Here is a 16,849-nt window from a genome sequence, read left to right on the forward strand (position 1 = left end):
CTGGAACTGATAAGTGAATTCAGTAAAGTAGCGATATATAGAATTTATATTCAGATATCATTTTCCATTTTATACACCAATGCTGAACTATCATAAATGGAAACTAAGAAAATAATCCCATTTACAATTACATTTTAAAAAACCTAGTAATAAATTTAACCAAGAATGTAAAATACATGTACTCAGAAAATTGTAAGGTACTGAAGGAAGAAATTGAAGAAGGTACAAACAAATGGAAGCATATGTTGTGCACATGGATAGAAAGAATAACATTAAAATATCCATACTACCCAAAGCAATCTATAGAATCAACACAATTCATATCAAAATACCAATGGTGTATTTCACAGAACTAGAACAAATAATAAAAAATTTATATGCATCACAAAAGACCCTGAATAGCCTCAGCAACCTTGAAAAGGAACAGGTTTGGAGTTATTACGCTGCCTGATAACAAACTATACTACAGTACCATAGTAACCAAAATAGCATGGTAATGGCTTAAAAACAGACAAAGATCAGTAGCACAAAGTAGAGCCCAGCAATAAACCCATGCCTATTCCATCAATTAATATTTGACAAAAGAGTCAAGAGCATACAATGGGTTAAAGACAGTCTGTTCAGTAAATGTTGCTCAAAAACTGTACAGATACATTCAACAAAAATGAAACTAGATCATTTTCTTACACTATATGCAAGAATAAACTCAAAATGGATTAAAGATGTAAATGTAAGACAAAAACCATAAAACTCAGCAGAAAACATAGGTATAAAACCTCCTCACATTTTTGTTAGCAATATTTTTCTGATATATCTCTTTAGGCAAGGGATACCAAAGAAAAAATAAACAAACAGAACTTCATCAAACTAAAAGATTTGCACCTCAAAGGAAACCATTAAGAAAATGGAAAGACGAAGCACTGACCAGTGTGGCTCAGTTTGTTGGGCATCATCCTGCAAAGCAAAAGGTTGCAGGTTTGATTCCCAGTCAGGGTACATACCTAGGTTGTAGGTTCAGTCCTTGGTTGGGGTGTGTATGAGAGGCAACCGATCAATGTTTCTTTCTCTCCTTCTCTTTGTCCCTCCCTTTTCTCTCTAATAAATAAATAAATAAACAAATAAATAAAGTTAAAAAAAAAAAGACAACTCATTAAACGAGAGAAGATATTTGCCAATGATACATCTGAAAAGGGCTTACTATCCAAAATTTATAAAAAACTCATACTACTCAACACCAAAATATAATCCAATTAAAATTGGGCGAAGGTTATGAATAGAACATATAGAGGATATGCAGATGAACAATAGACATATGAAAAGATGCTCAACATCACTAATCATCAAAAATGCAAATTAAAGCCACGTCACCTCACACGTGTCAGAATTGCTGTCATCAATAAATCCACAAATGGCAAGTGTTGGTGAGCATGTAGAGAAAAGGGACTTCTTGTGCACTGTTGGTGGGAAAGCAGATGTTGCAACCACTTGGAAAACAGTATGTAGTTTCACTAAAGGATTAAAAATTGAACTGCCTTTTACTTAGTGATTCCACTTCTGGATATCTATATGAAGAAACACAAAACACTAATTTGAAAGAATATATGTACCCCTATGTTCATTGCAGCATTATTTACAAAAGCCATGATGTGGAGGCAACCCAATTCCCCTCAATAGATGAGTATATAAAAAAGTGGTGGGACATATATAAAATTGAGTATTATTACTTGGCCAGAAAGCAGAATGAATCTTACTATTTGTGACAACATTGGTAGACATACAGTGTATTATGCTAAGTGAAATAAGCCAGTCTGAGAAAGACAAATACAACATGATTTCTCTTACATGTGAAATCCAAAGAACAAAATAAATGAACAAACAAAATTAAAACAGACTCATAGACACAGAGAACAGATTGGTGGTTGCCAGAGGACAGGAGTGATAAGGAACTGGGTGAAAAAAGTGAAGGGGTTAAGAAGTAAAAATTGACAGTTAAAAAATAGTCATGGGGATGTAAAATACAGCATAGAGAATATAGTCAGTAATATTGCAATAACTGTCTGGTGCCAGATGGGTATTGGATAATTGGGGAGAACACTTTGTAAAGTATGATATGTTGACATCCCTCCCAGTCAAAAATCTGTGTGTCTTTTAACTCTTCCCCCCAAATTAACTACTAATAGCCTACTCTTGATGATAACAGAAACAATGGATTAACACATATTTTGTATATTATATGTATTATATGCATTCATGACATATCTTTTTCTTAATTTTTTGATATTTCTAGGCTATGTGGTTTGCAAATTTTTTCAAATTGTTGCAAACATTTAAAAAATTCCAATATATTTATTGAAGAAAATCCACATGTAAGTGGACCCAAGCAGTTTAAACTCATGTTGTTCAAGGGTCAGCATACTTACATTTAGCCCCATTTATTTACTTTTTTCCAGCTCTGCTGAGGTATAATTGAAAAATGTGTATGTACAATGTGATGATTTAATAGCATATACATTGTGAAGTGATTGCCACAATCAATTTATTTAGCACATCCCCCACCTCCCATAGTTACCTTTTTTGTGTGAGTTTGTTGACAACACAAAACAATTTCTACTCTCTTAAAAAGTTTCAAGTATACAATACAGTGTTATTATCCAGTTGCTATGCTGTACATTAGATCCTCAGAACTTATTCACCTTATAAGTGGAAGTTTGTACTTTTAGCATTCTCTCTCTGGTTGTTTTTATGTTTGCATATTGATTTTTCAGAACCACTTGAGTAAATTGGAGGTCTTTTGCTCAGTTACTTCTAGTTACTTAAGTATGTTAATTTTAGAACCACAGTACATGCATTGCTGGTTTGGCTCAGTGGATTGAGCGTCGGCCTGCGAGCTAAGTGTCGCTGGTTCGATCTTCCAGTCAGGGCACATCAGAGAAGGAAAACTCTGACTCCAAAAAACCTCCGCTGCCTTGCGGCATACCTCTTCAGGGGAAAGGCTAAGGGAGTAAACCCCGACAGAAAATCCGGAGCCGGAGTCCCTAAGGCGGTTTGACGTTGTAGTCAACACCGGCAACTCCTGCGGCGCACCTGAAGCCAAGCTGTATTGACTCCGTCTTTCCCTTGGACCCTTCAGCTGCGAAGAGAGGGGGGGTCTGCTGCATGGGCAACAGCAGACCCTCCATATCACCCTGCCCAGGCTCTGTAGCTTCAGCTTCACTGGAGAGGACACTCCAGCGTCATCGCAAGATGTTGATTCAACACGGGAGGAGACAGATACCGTGTCACTCCCGAGTTGGACTGCACAGCCATTCTCGGCGGTGCAGATAGACTCTTAAGAAGCTACACCATCATCTCTCGAGACTGACGGCTGCCGACATGCATTGCATTTAGTTGTTGTCCCTTTAATGGCATTTAATCTGGAACATTTCATCAGCCTGTTGTGTTTCTTGACTTTGACGTCATGAAAGTATAGGCCAACTTTTTTTTTCTTTCTTCTTTTTCCAAATAGCTCTCAGTTTAGGTGTATCTGATTAGATTAGTTGAAGTTACACATTTTTGGTAGAAATACCACAGAAGTAATGGTGGGTTCTTAGTACATTATATCAGGAGTTACTTGATGTTGTTTGTTTACACTGACGTCTGCAAGAATTCTTCATTCTAAAGTTATTATTTTCCTATAATTAATAAGTAATCCTTGAGACATTTTATGATGATGTAAATATCTGTTTCTTATCAACTTCTCACTTTTGGGTTTATTTTACTTTGTTTCTTAGCCTGTCGTGTTGAAAGCTTAGTTTATTTCAGCTTTCATTTTTTAAACTACCTTAAGATTATACATTTTTATTAATATATCCTTTTAACATACCAACTGGGAGCACTTACAGTAGGGTTAGAAATGAAAGGAAACAGTAGGCGGGAAGATGGTTTATAATGATCTGCTACTAGGAAACTGGCAAGAAGAGCTTGAACAGAGTTTTTTAAAGTTGCTCCAAATCATCCATGTCTTAACAGAATGTTTTTCTTTTTTTAATCCTCACCTGAGGACATGCTTATTGATTTTAGAGAGGGGGAAGGGAAACAGAGGGAGTGAAACATCGAGGTGAGAGAGAAACATCGATTGGTTGCTTTTCCTGCATTCCCCAACTGGGGGCCGTACCCGCAACCCAGTACCAAACCCGCAACCCAGGCAAGTTTGACCGGGAATTGAACCTGAGAACTTTGTGTCAGTGAGATTGCTCTTCAAGCAAATGAGCCACACTGGCCAGGGCTTAACAAAATGTTTTTAGTCTTAATTTAAAGAACAAAATATATGTTTTATGATTGTGATTATTGCATCTGAATAATGATAAATTCTTAAAAGTTATGAAATTAAGAAGTTGCTATTTCTTTCGTGCCACTGATATCTTGGGACTTGTTTAATATACAGCTATCTCAGATCACATTTTTGCTTTACCTTTTCAGGAGCCGTGGCGGTGGCATGGAAGAATCCTGTTTCGAGTTGGTTTACTGCTATGCTCCACTGTTTTGGTGGAGGAATTTTATCTTGTGTACTGCTTGCAGAGCCTCCATTGAGGTTCCTTGCAAACAACACTAATATATTACTGGCATCTTCAATCTGGTAAGCTGCCATTATGGTGAACTATTAGACATTTAAAAAATATTTGTACATTATTAGTGAATGAAATTAAAAAAATATTTTATGTTGTTAAAAGTTAATGCATGTGCAGTGGAAGGAACTCAATCACAAAGGTTTTAAGTGCAAAATACATCTCTTTCTTTCTTTTTTTAAAAAAATTGTTGTTCTGTTACAGTTGTCCCAATTTTTTCCTCTGTTGCTCTCCACTCCCTCCCAACTCAATCTCCCATCCTGTTGTCCCCGTCCATTTCTTACCCTCTCCTCCATTATCCTCTCCCGGAGGCAGTTATTGTTAACTCTTGTCTTAATGTATCTTTAGTGAAAGCATTTCAAATGTCAAAGAGCATCAGATATTTGGCCCCAAGCAGTTTATCTTGTGAACCTAACCTACGCACACAGATGCACAACAGGATAAAAATCAAGAATGCGACCAAGTACACCAAAGTCCAAGTGATTGTGATTCATATATAATTGGTCTTTTCATATTCTGTTGGATTTTTCAGAGTCTTATGAGATTTAGCATTAATTTGTTTTGACTTTAGTTTTGAAGTGAAGAAAACTGTTAGTAGAAATTGCTTTGGATGCTTGCAAATCAAATTCAGTTAGCATTCAGAGGATTGACTCATCAAATTTTAAAAAATGGTATAATTCCAATGAGAGTGCTTTGTTATATCTAACAAATTTTTGATTTAAAAACCATATCAATGAAATATACAGCATGTTAGGAACACTTAAAGTTTATTTTTACCTTGATAATTTTAAAATGAAATCTTAAAAGGAAATGTTATAAATAGTAGCAATGGGAAAAATTAATAGTAGGCAGCCATGGCAATGGAAACTGTTAGGAGTAGAATAATAAATCTGATAACTAATATTTTTTGAGTTGTTACCATATGTCAGCTAAATTCTTTATATTCATTTTTTATAATCATGAATCCTATGAGGATTTGTTTTCTTTACTGAACATTATGTTACTAAGATTCATCTGTGCTCTTACATGTAGCTATAGTACATTCCCTCTCACTGCTATATAATTCGTTATATTTCTGTCTACATTTTATTCTTCTGCTGATGAGCATTTTTAATGATTCTAGTTTCATTGGTCATTCCAAAATAACAACAGTAGCAACCACTGATGTAGTATTTAGTATGTCTCAGTTTTCTAAGTGCTTTACATGTATTATCTTTCTTAAACCTCACAAGAACCCTGTAAAGTAGGTACTGTTTTATTCTCATTTAACAGTTGAGGCAGCTGAGGTAAGAAGGGTTAAATAACTTGCCCAAGGTATCTCAGATACCTAGCAGTTGGAGCCAGGATTCAAACCTAGGGTATCTGGTCCTTTAGTCTATGTTTTGGATTGTGGAAACAACAAATGTTGTCCCTAATCTCCCAGACCCTTAAATATTAAAAAAATGATACTTGCTTAAAGACATATATATTTTTACTCTTTTTTTAAGGTTTTAATGTTGAGAACATATTTATAATCTTTGTTTCATTTGATTTTAATTTGAGAGATAAAATGATATTTGGAATTTACTTTAAAATCTGACAAGCTAAACTAGGGGATTCTGTGAATGCACTTACTGGAAAGGTCATCTTTATTTAGTGTAATAGCTCATAGTGCTCACATCTGGAGATTAGCACCATCTACTGGCAAAGGGAAATAACTGTTTGGAAGACAGTGTACGCTGCCATAGGATTTTTCTTTTTGAAACTGTTTCTGGGGGAAATAAATATGTTATAATTTTTCTCTGTATTGATTTTTGTATCCTTGTTTGTTTTTCTTAAACTTCAAGCATCTATTATATATTGCACACTTGCATAACTGATACTGGATTTTTGTGAGGATAAATATAAGAAAAGGTATAATTTTGTAGGTCTGTCATGCTGCGGTAGTCTTTTTCCAATTATATGAAGTGATTAATTTGTTAGAGTAATAATAGAACAGAGAAGTCATATTGGGCTAATGTGAACTGTCCTTAGTTTATAGTTTAGTTTTGGCTTAGTTGAGTAATACTGTGTTTGACAGAGGAGTGGAATTAATGGAGTGAAACAGAGTTCTCAGTGACTAACCATGGGAAGTTTCTGTTCAACTTCTGGTATTAACCTAAGTTTTACTTTCATCTTTCCTACCTAAACTGGTTTAGCTTTCATTTGTCAGTGACTTAGCGTCCTGTTTATATTCTGTTTTAGACTAACCTTTATTATTTAGCACTATTCTTTGACACTTCCTCTTTATTAACCTAATTGACTTAAAAATGGATGAGAAAACAAATGGATGAGAGTCAGTTGCCTTCTCGTTCCATTTCTTGTTTTAATATGTTCCATTTCTTCTTTTTGGATGTTTTCTAAAGGCACTGTACAAGTTAAAAGTTCCTTAGATGTGACAATTTTAGTTAAAGGTGAAATGATACTTTTTACAGGAAGAGGGACATAATGATTGCTTAATGAGTATTGGTTGAGTGGTTCATTAAAGAAATTTTAAAAAGCGAACTTGTGTTATAGAATAGGAGTGGTTATTTAAGGAGCCATTGGTCTGATATGATTAACTTGTAAGTCTACTGAGCACAATAAACAATTTTTCTTTTGCACTATGTTTAACACTTGAAACGAGAACTGTTTCCTGTTTAAAATGTTAGCTTATAGGTGTACTTTAGAGATATCAGATTAAATGGAATAAAGACTTTTTCATTAAAGATAGCAATAATCAGAAATTTTAGGTTGTATGGCATAATGTTACATGGTTGAGTATAAAAAGTCCAAGATTGCCCTTGTAATAGTATAGGTTTTAACTCATTGAAGATAGATTCAATGTAGAGAATGGAAATGGGGTCATTTGTATTTTTGTTTTTGTTGTTTATTTGAGTGTTTTAGTTTTGAAACCACCCCCTTTCTTAATCTGATCTACAGGGGATACCAAAAATATTTTAATTTTATTTTAAAATACATTTTTAAATTGCTTATTTAAGTGTAACTCATTTTCCCCCCAATCTCTGAATTTCTGGAAATTTGTTCTATATTTAGAGAGAGAAGTTTATAGAGGCTTTCAAAATATTATATGAACATGTAAAATTTTTAAATCATGCCAGTCATTTTCAAAAATCTTTTTTACTACTCTCAGGTAATTTATTTCCTTCTCTCAAACTTAAATTACCAGCTGATTCTTTGATTTAACATATTTTGTATTTTGCCTCAAGATTAACTGTTAATAAATAATTTATTCAGGACTACTTTTTATCATGCTGAGTTTAGGTGAGGGGAAAACATGGTGAATTATTCCTGCTTTCTAAAGTGTATTATAATTTATTATGAGCATTACAGCCTTTATACAGGGTGTGGCAGAAGTAGGTTACAGTTGTGAGTACACAAAACAGCTTAGTCTTAATATTTATTAACTATTGTATTTCCCATATGAACAACTGTAAACCTACTTTTGCCCCAGCCTGTACATTATAAAGAAAAATGTATTAATAGCAATCTGTGTTTAGGCATAGGAACCATTTGTTTTAGTTGTACAGAGCCATTAGAATTTATTTAGTCTGAATGGAGAATATTAAATAAAACAAAACTCCCAGAGTCAGTGTATATGGTACTATTTGAGTTGGACGTTGAAGAATAAAAAGGAATTTGGTAGGTGGAGATAAAGAGGAAAGATGCCTTAGGCTGAACAAACCATTGCATCTTGTACTGGGTCACGGAAGCAGTATTTTGGAAAGTAGATTTCATATTACATGAACACTTTTGGGAATTCCTACTTTATGAATCGTGAATTGCAGTAAGATTAACAACTTCTTTTAGAAGAAATATAATACTTCTTTCATACAGTGTATTCCGTATCACTCCATTAGAAAGAAGATATGTTCTTCTTTAAGCACAAAATTGTCAGCTAGAGAGTATTTTTAGGAACGGGGCAGTGGGGAAGCAGAGTGTTTTCCAATTTAACACTACTGCTAAACTGTTTGAACAGATGCTTAAAACAAATGAAGCTTCAAAAACTAATTCACCCAAGGAGGAATGAATTATTCTTAAACTAGTATCATGCTTTAATTGGTTAAAACTTAATCTTACTCAACTGAATTGAAGAACAAGCTTCATATTCTTTCAGCTGTGAATCTGTCTCCTTGAGAGCTATGACCTTTTAATGTATAGGTTGCAGTTTATGTACCACACACAAAGGAACACAGATAAAGATGTTAGTGGGGTTGAAACGCAGCCCTTGCTCAGGTACCCAGGGCCCTTTTCTAATTCCTTTTTCCAGAGGAAAAAGAAGGCACTGTAGCTAGAGAAGTGATTGTACATTTGCTTTATTTTTTTAGTGGATTCAGCATTTAGCTTCTAGAAGACTGTAGGCACAAATTAGGAACTCAGTAGATAATCTTTTTATATATAGAGTATTCAGTAGTCCAAACAAGATGAAATTCCCTCTGGTCACGACTTTTTGGCAGATTATTTTATGTTTCATGTTATTTTTTAAAAATTGACTCTATCTGATCTGTGGTGTTCTTGAAGTCAAATTCCATGTTTATATGAAGTTTATGTTTATAGTTTTGTTATAATTTTGCCTAATTGTTATTGCTGATATGCTGTATTTTTATTTCTGTTCTATTTATGTATTAAAATATTTAAATTTTAATTTCAGGTATATTATTTTTTTTTGCCCACATGACCTAGTTTCCCAGGGCTATTCTCTCCTACCTGTTCAACTCTTGGCTGCAGGAATGAAGGAAGTGACCAGAACTTGGAAAATAGTAGGTGGAGTCACACATGCTAATAGCCATTACAAAAATGGCTGGATAGTCATGATAGCTATTGGATGGGCCCGAGGTAATATTAACAGTATGTGTTCATAAATACTCTATTATTGGTGTGCTGTGACTGCTGAACAATTCTCTAGTTACATTAACAGGGACCACATACTTTAATAATAAAGTCTTTCTGGAGGATGGAAGCCTTGTTTCTGTTAGCTAGTAACGTTAATTCAGAACAAGCACTTTTCACTAGTACTAGCCATTAGCCATTATTTTGAGCCTAACTGTTTTACAATATAAAATTTTTATGATTGGTTTTATTAGCAGCCCCAGAACCAGAGGAATTCATAATAAAGGTGTGGTGCCATCATAAATAAAACAAGTTTACATAAATTATATGGTGCATGTAAAAAATTGCTGTTTTTTGTTTTTTAATTATGAATAACTGAAAATGGTAAATATGATTGGATATAGGTTCATGTTTACTTTGCATTACTTAACTTTATTGTTGAGTTCTTTTGTATGTAGGAATTGAACAAATCTCTCCACTCTCTAGTTATAGGGTATTTAATCAAAACTAATATCAGGGAAGGAAATGATAAAGCAGAGAATTTTATTTGTCAATTTTGAAACAAACCTCTAGCCACATCTCTGTGCCTGAGCACCCAATTCTAACCTTAATTATGGTATAATAGACAGTTGCTATGCTAGTGAAAGGGAAGAATTACAATATTGTCAGTACTGTAAATGTACAAGGAAACTTTTTTTCTTCTTCCCCCAAATTATATTTTGGGGATCCTCTCGGGATTGTAACTCAAGAGATAAAATTATGGCTTTGTTTCACTTATTTTCTCTAGAAAATTTGGCTAAATGTTCTTGTTTTATTTTCTTATTTTTAGGTGCAGGTGGTAGCATAATCACGAATTTTGAGCAGTTGGTAAAAGGAAGTTGGAGACCACAAGCTGATGAATGGCTGAAGATGTCCTAGTGAGTTGGTATAAACTATACTAAGACCTGGCTTTTTATCCTTAGATTTCACCACATTTCTTTCTAAAAACATTTCGTGGATTCTAAGTGTGGATAGGTGAAAAAAATAAGTAACAATAATGTGTAAAAAAAAAAAAAAAAACCCAGGAAACTATTCATTCAAAAAGTCTGCTCGCTCAGATGTAGCTTTTAAAATATATATTGATTTATTTATCTTTGGGTTCCTTCCCTTAGGAAATGAAATCAAACAAAAACTTGTAGATTGTTATAGAATTGTGGGAAGGGTATGAATTTATAGAGACAGAATTATATAGGCACAGACTTCTGTGGATGGAAATGAATCTCATTTGTAGTCTCTTGGCATTTTCATTAATGAAACCATCCAGATTTCAAATTTACATAATTCTGTTGGTAAAATGTCAAGCTTATGAGAACAAATCAATACATTGTCATAAAGCCCTGTTAGTTGCTTTAGAAATGAAAGTTAAGCTTAATTGTATGTAACAATATGAAAAAGATTAGAGGAAATACCCATTCTGTACTTGTTCAATGCAAACTACCTTTTGTGTCCACTTAAGGAAATCTAATTGTTAGATGGTCTATGAAGACATTGACGCAATATTAAATAAGTCACAAATGTCTCCCTGCTCTACCTGAAAATGAAACAGAGAAGAATAGTTACTGTTTCCACAATTCAAGAAAGAAAAGACTTAGGGAGTAGTGGCCATAATAAGCAAGGCAATTAAAGACTTCGTGTGAAAAGAAGCTCATTAGAATGGATTAAAAAGAAAGGTTGAGAAGCAGGATGGATGGTGAAGTATATGATTGAGAACCAACAAATTCCAGGATATTTTACTTGGAAAATACTTCTTAAAGCTTGAATTTGTTAATTTAGAAATAGAACAAAGAAGACTTTGGTTGATAATAAGTTATAAATAAGACATTAGTGTAATTAAGGGAAAATTTTTCTCATTTTGAGTACATGCCTTGAAACATCTTTTATAAGCCATTTCTTGGGACTTTAAAACCGAAGTCAAATTACATTTCTCCTCCGTTTAAAACCTTGCAGTGACTCCCCCAAATGGCCCTCCATGATCTGCCTCTCCCCTACACTCCATTTGCTTTGACTTCATCTCTTACTACCTTGTTTACTATACTCTGTTCTTAAAAAAGCTGGATGTGGTTTGGTTTAACACTAGCTTTTCTCTTTGCCTAGAATCTTTTTTCTCAGGTGGCTACCTCTCTATCTGCTTTGCTCAAAGTGTTTTCTCAAAGCTCACCTTCTCCATGAGGACTATCCTGCTTAAAATTGGAACACTTCCTTCTGTTATTCTTTTCTCTTGTATAGTATTTATCATATTCCATAATTTACTTATTCATTGTGTTTATTTTCCTGTCCCTTAGGCTTTTCACACACTTCAAAGAGTACAAGACACCAAGGACAGGAATTTTTGTCTTTTTTTATTGCTTTTGTATCCCAAGCATAGTAGACACAGTAAATATTAGATGAATGAATGATTCACAAGTTGTCAGGCAATTATGATTTTTGTCCATTATGATATTTTGTGTATGTGTGTATATGTTTAAGTTTTCATATCTATTACCAAATAGTTTTTCATAGCAGAGAAAGCCTGTGGTTTTAGAGGATACATATATTTTCATAAACAGAATATTGGTAGAGATGAGAATGTTAGAGGTCTGGTGAGGGCTCAGAAGGACATGAGGAACATAATATTAGAACCTGGAGAGATTATAGTTATATAGTTGCAGAAAAATTAGCTGAATTGTGGAAAGCATAACTTGTATGCAGCAAACTTGGATATTTAGATAAGATTTAGAGCATAGTGTTGAAGGCCTGGACTGGTTTCTCCTTGCTGCTTATAATAAAGTGTGAGAGGAAAGATTTGAATTGAGAGAATAACTGCAAAGTAAAGAAACCAAGACTCGATGATTTAGGAAGTTCTCAGCCAATCTTGACTGCCAAAGATGATAACATGAGGAGACTCGTTCTTAGGAAAGCCTGCTGTGGACAGGAAGTCGGGGTGTTGCTGGACAGTTGTCACTAAAGTTAGGAAAAGAGATTAGGCATGTGACACATGGATCCATTCAGCAGAAACCTCGGCTAGAGATGGGGTTTCTCAGGAAAGATCTGTGAAGAACCTTCTTGACTAACAGTATAGATCCCTGTGTCACACACCAGAGACCCACAAGATCTTTGAAAATGTTATATCACTGGAAACACGGCCAGCTTGGACTGAAAGGGGCAGAGATAAGATGAAATAAGAGAATGCTGTCAGATTCCCAAAATTCTACGGGCAGCACACAGGCTGAGAAAATCTCTCAGCTGCAAACATGAGCTACTCTTTAAGGAAAGGAGGAATGACTTTAAGGTGAGAGTTATGGGCCTAGAGGTCTGAGGCCAGGCACTCAGGCTGGAGTCACATGTGCAAAGGCCAGAGCCTGAGTGCAGAGGTTGGAACAGCAGACTCAGAGGACACAGCCACAAGCCATAGAGGATTATTCCCAGGCCTCAAAACCTCATGGAATTTGCCCTGCTGGATTTTGAAATTGTGTAGGACCAGTGGCCACTTTGTCCTTCTGTTTTTTCCCTTTTGGAATGGGAATGCCTATGACTGTTATCCTGTGCCTATTCCACCAGTGTATTTTGGAAGCAGATAGTTTATTTACTAGTTTTTCTGGAAACTACTATTAGAATTTTCTAAATGCTTCCTGATCTTCCTAACCAATTTCACCGACTTATTCCTAAATCCCAGCCCTTTTCCAATTCCCTGCCCCAATTTATTGTCTCCAGTCCTTGTTATCATACTCCTTGCTTCTGGATTTATGCTCTAAGAGAACACAATCCAGAATGCTAAGATGATTCCGTGATGAGGCACTGTGTCACAGAAACCAAACTCTTAGAAACAAAGAGTAGCAAAATAACATTAAGGCAAATCTAATTTCATTTGATTTTTTATCTCATCCTGTTAAAATATCAGTTTGCTGTACATTTTCTAATACAGCTGTACATGCATATAATTTACAAATTAATTGATGAACATATTTTAGGCAGAGTCTTAAATACTTTTTACCAATAGAGATAAATAGTCAAAAGTTTAGAGACCACTTTTCCAAAACAGGAATGCTGCCTGATCATTGTTAAGCAAAGTCCAAACTCTTGTTGCCCAAACCTAACCCTGTTTTGAATTCAATCCTTAGCTTGTAATAATTAAATTAATAACTTATTTTCCATGAAATGCGTATAGGGGCTTTTAAATCTGTCATATTTTGCAATGTGGCGTTCTAAGAGTAAGAGTTTATTTTATCTTTTTCTAGATGTAATCATAAAGAGATAGATATTGATGTTACTGAGATATGCTTTAAATATATGGCAAATATATGACATGAAAGTAGTGCTTCTTATTTGTAGATTAACATCTTATAGACTCTAAACATTCAGCGTTAATTTATTAGGATGTGACCTAACGCACTTATCCTGTGCCAGAGTTAGCTCGTACTGCTTCATGTGATCCAATTGTGTATAACTTCCCCCTGTTTTACATAGCAGCCTGAAATTGGTTGTGATGGGAATATTTACACAATGGAAATGAGAAAATAATCAGGGTTTTCTTCTCCTTCCCCCATCTCACTCAAGGAGCCTGCTCAGCATTGTAAGGTTTTTCAGGATTAATCTACTTTTCCCAAATTATGCTGTGGAACATGAGACTTTCAGATCCTTTGTGAGCAAGTGTTATATGATCAGATATGTTTCAGAAATATTGCATATAGAAATGTGCTATAACAAGAGAGTCATATGTATGGACATTCTAAAATCTCTGATATTTTATGCTATCAAAAAAGGTATTTAATATTATATAACTTAGCATTTCCAAAACTTTATAAGTATATTCACAGAATTCATTTTTGTGTTACATCTATTAATAACTCATTAAATTAGTATTTTGTAGGGTGCTCTGAGAAATATAGGCATAGATCATGTTTAATACTTACTGACTTCAAGTGTGTTTTATTTTCAGCCCTGCCAAGGTGACCCTGCTGGGGTCAATTATCTTCACATTTCAGCACACCGAACATCTGGCAATATCAAGGCATAATCTTGTGTTCCTCTATACCCTCTTTCTTGTGGTCACAAAGGTAAGAATTCAAAGTAGCAATAAATCAGTATTACAAATTCTGTATAACCAGAATTCTGCATATGAGGCAAGCAACAGAAACATTTATTATTTTCTATTTTTATTACAGTCTAAAAAGATTAATTCTAGGGACTTTATTTAGGAAATCCATGACTTTCTGAAACTTAGCTCTCTTATGATTCCTCATTTGATTTATGCAATTATACCAGGAAAGACTTGCACGTAGCCTAGAAGTATATTGGAGGCCAGAGAGTAGTGGAAAGAAAATAGCCAAGGCTGATCAGAGACTGCAAAGACAATGTTGTCTCATTGGTGGAATGAGGTACTTGTGTAGATGTTCTCTGAGGTTCCTTTAGGCTTTAAAATTTTGAAATTTCATATTAGGACATTTGTGGCCAATCTCGTCTGTTAATTTTGTTGGTTTGAAACTTTATTCCTTCTTGAAGATAGGAGGTAGTATGATACAAGATCACAGGTTTTAGAGACAGGTTGTCTTATGTTCACACCTAACTTTGCTCTCTAATCCCTGAATAGGCAAGTCACTTAATGTCTCTGAAGCCCGACTTTCTCATCTTTGTTATATGATTGTTGAGAGGATGGGAGATGATGTATGTCATTCTATTACAGTGTCTGACACATCCTATGAATTCTATTTGCAGCTGTATCATGAGGCTAATTCTGATTGTTGTTATTCTTACCATTATTAAATATTGTTCCCTATTCACAGCTAGACAATTACTTTTAAAATAAGATTATGATTTAGGCCTAGAGAAATTTTATAGCTAATTCTATCTCAGCCTAGATATTTTTGGCTTCTTAAAAGGATTCTTGAAGGGAAACAGTATAACCCTGGCTGGTATGGCTTAGTGGATTGAGTGCCGGCCTGTGAACCAAAGGGCCACTGGTTCTATTCCAAGGGCACATGCCTGGGTTGCTGGTCAGGTCCCCAGTTGGGGACGTGCAAGAGGCAACCACACATGGATATTTCTCCCCCTCTTTTTCTCCCCCCCTCCTAAAAATAAATAAAATCTTAAAAAAAGGAAACAGTATATATTTTATAAATTTATGTCTTAAAGCTAAGTCACTTTGTTTCTGTGACAATAGTCTCTGCTGTGGAGGTGACCTGTGATGCTAATTCATGTTAATACAAATATCTTTTCACATGTACCTTCCTTTTCCAGTCCTCAAATTTTAGGTCGTATGTATTTCTTTGTAACAGCTCTAGTAAAATATGTTTTAAATTCCATCCAATTCATCTATTTAAAGTGTACAATTCAATGGGTTTTAGTATAGTCAGAGTTGTACAACTATCACTCCAATCAATATTGAAACATTTTTATCACCCCCAAAAGAAACCTCACACTCATTAGCAGTTACTTCACATTTTCCCTTAATGCCCCAGCTGTAGGCAACCATTAACCTACTTTGTTTATAAATTTGCCTATTCTTACATTTTATGTAAATGGAATCATTCAATATGGGGTCCTGTGACTGATTTCTTTCACTTAGCATAATGTTTTTGAGGTTCATCTATGTTGTGGTATGTATCAGTATGTTATTTCTTTTTATTGCCAAATGGTATTCCATTGCATGGATATGCTATGTTTTATGTATCCATAATTGGATAGATATTTGGATTCTCCTACTTTTGGCTAATATGGAAATGCCCTTTATCAAGTTGAGGAAATTTTCTTCTGTTTTTAGTGTGCTAAGCATTTTTATCATGATTAGGAGGGAAATTTCATTAAATGCTTTTCTCTGCATTGGTTAAGATGATTATATGATTTTTCTCCTATAGTCTATTGATATAGTGGGTTATATTGATTGATTTAAAAAATGGTTATATCAACCTTTTATTTTTGTGATAAAATCCACAGTCATGATGTATCCTTTTTGTATATGGCTGGGGTGACATTGGCTAATACGATCATATAGGTTTCAGGTGTACATTTCTGTGATACATGATCTGTATATTGCATTGTGTGCCTACTACCCAAAGTCAGATCATCTTCCATTACCATATATTTGGCCCCCTTTTCCCCGTAATGTCCTCGTATCCCTTTTTCTGGTAACCATCATACAGTTGCCTGTGTCTCTTGAGTTTCAGTTTTATATTCCACATATGAGTGAAATCATATGGTTCTTAGCTCTCTCTGACCTATTTTGCTTAGCATAATATTCTCAAGGTCCATCCATGTTGTTGTAAATGGCATTATTTCATCCTTTCTTATGGCTGGGTAGTATTCTGTAGTGAATATGTACCACATCTTCATTATCCAATCCTCCATCGAAGGACACTTTGCTTATCTCTGTGTCTTGGCCACTG

The 16,849-nt window shown here is 34.6% G+C and overlaps 1 protein-coding gene across 2 annotated transcripts in view; it reads left to right on the forward strand.

Annotated features, from left to right (window-relative positions):
• Positions 1 to 16,849, forward strand: part of TMEM38B (transmembrane protein 38B) — a 48,092-nt gene that overhangs the window by 15,107 nt on the left and 16,136 nt on the right. The window contains exons 2-5 of one of the 2 annotated variants that reach the window (XM_090275947.1): positions 4,459 to 4,615; positions 9,274 to 9,458; positions 10,282 to 10,369; positions 14,407 to 14,524. In XM_090275947.1, the coding sequence (XP_090132073.1) occupies positions 4,459 to 4,615; positions 9,274 to 9,458; positions 10,282 to 10,369; positions 14,407 to 14,524 (548 nt within the window). The remainder of the gene's footprint in view (positions 1 to 4,458; positions 4,616 to 9,273; positions 9,459 to 10,281; positions 10,370 to 14,406; positions 14,525 to 16,849) is intronic. The other variant, XM_090275948.1, reaches the window with a different exon arrangement.

Source organism: Furipterus horrens, unplaced genomic scaffold, assembly GCF_987537825.1.
Source record: "Furipterus horrens unplaced genomic scaffold, mFurHor1.1.pri manual_scaffold_4, whole genome shotgun sequence".
Lineage (NCBI taxonomy): Eukaryota > Metazoa > Chordata > Mammalia > Chiroptera > Furipteridae > Furipterus > Furipterus horrens.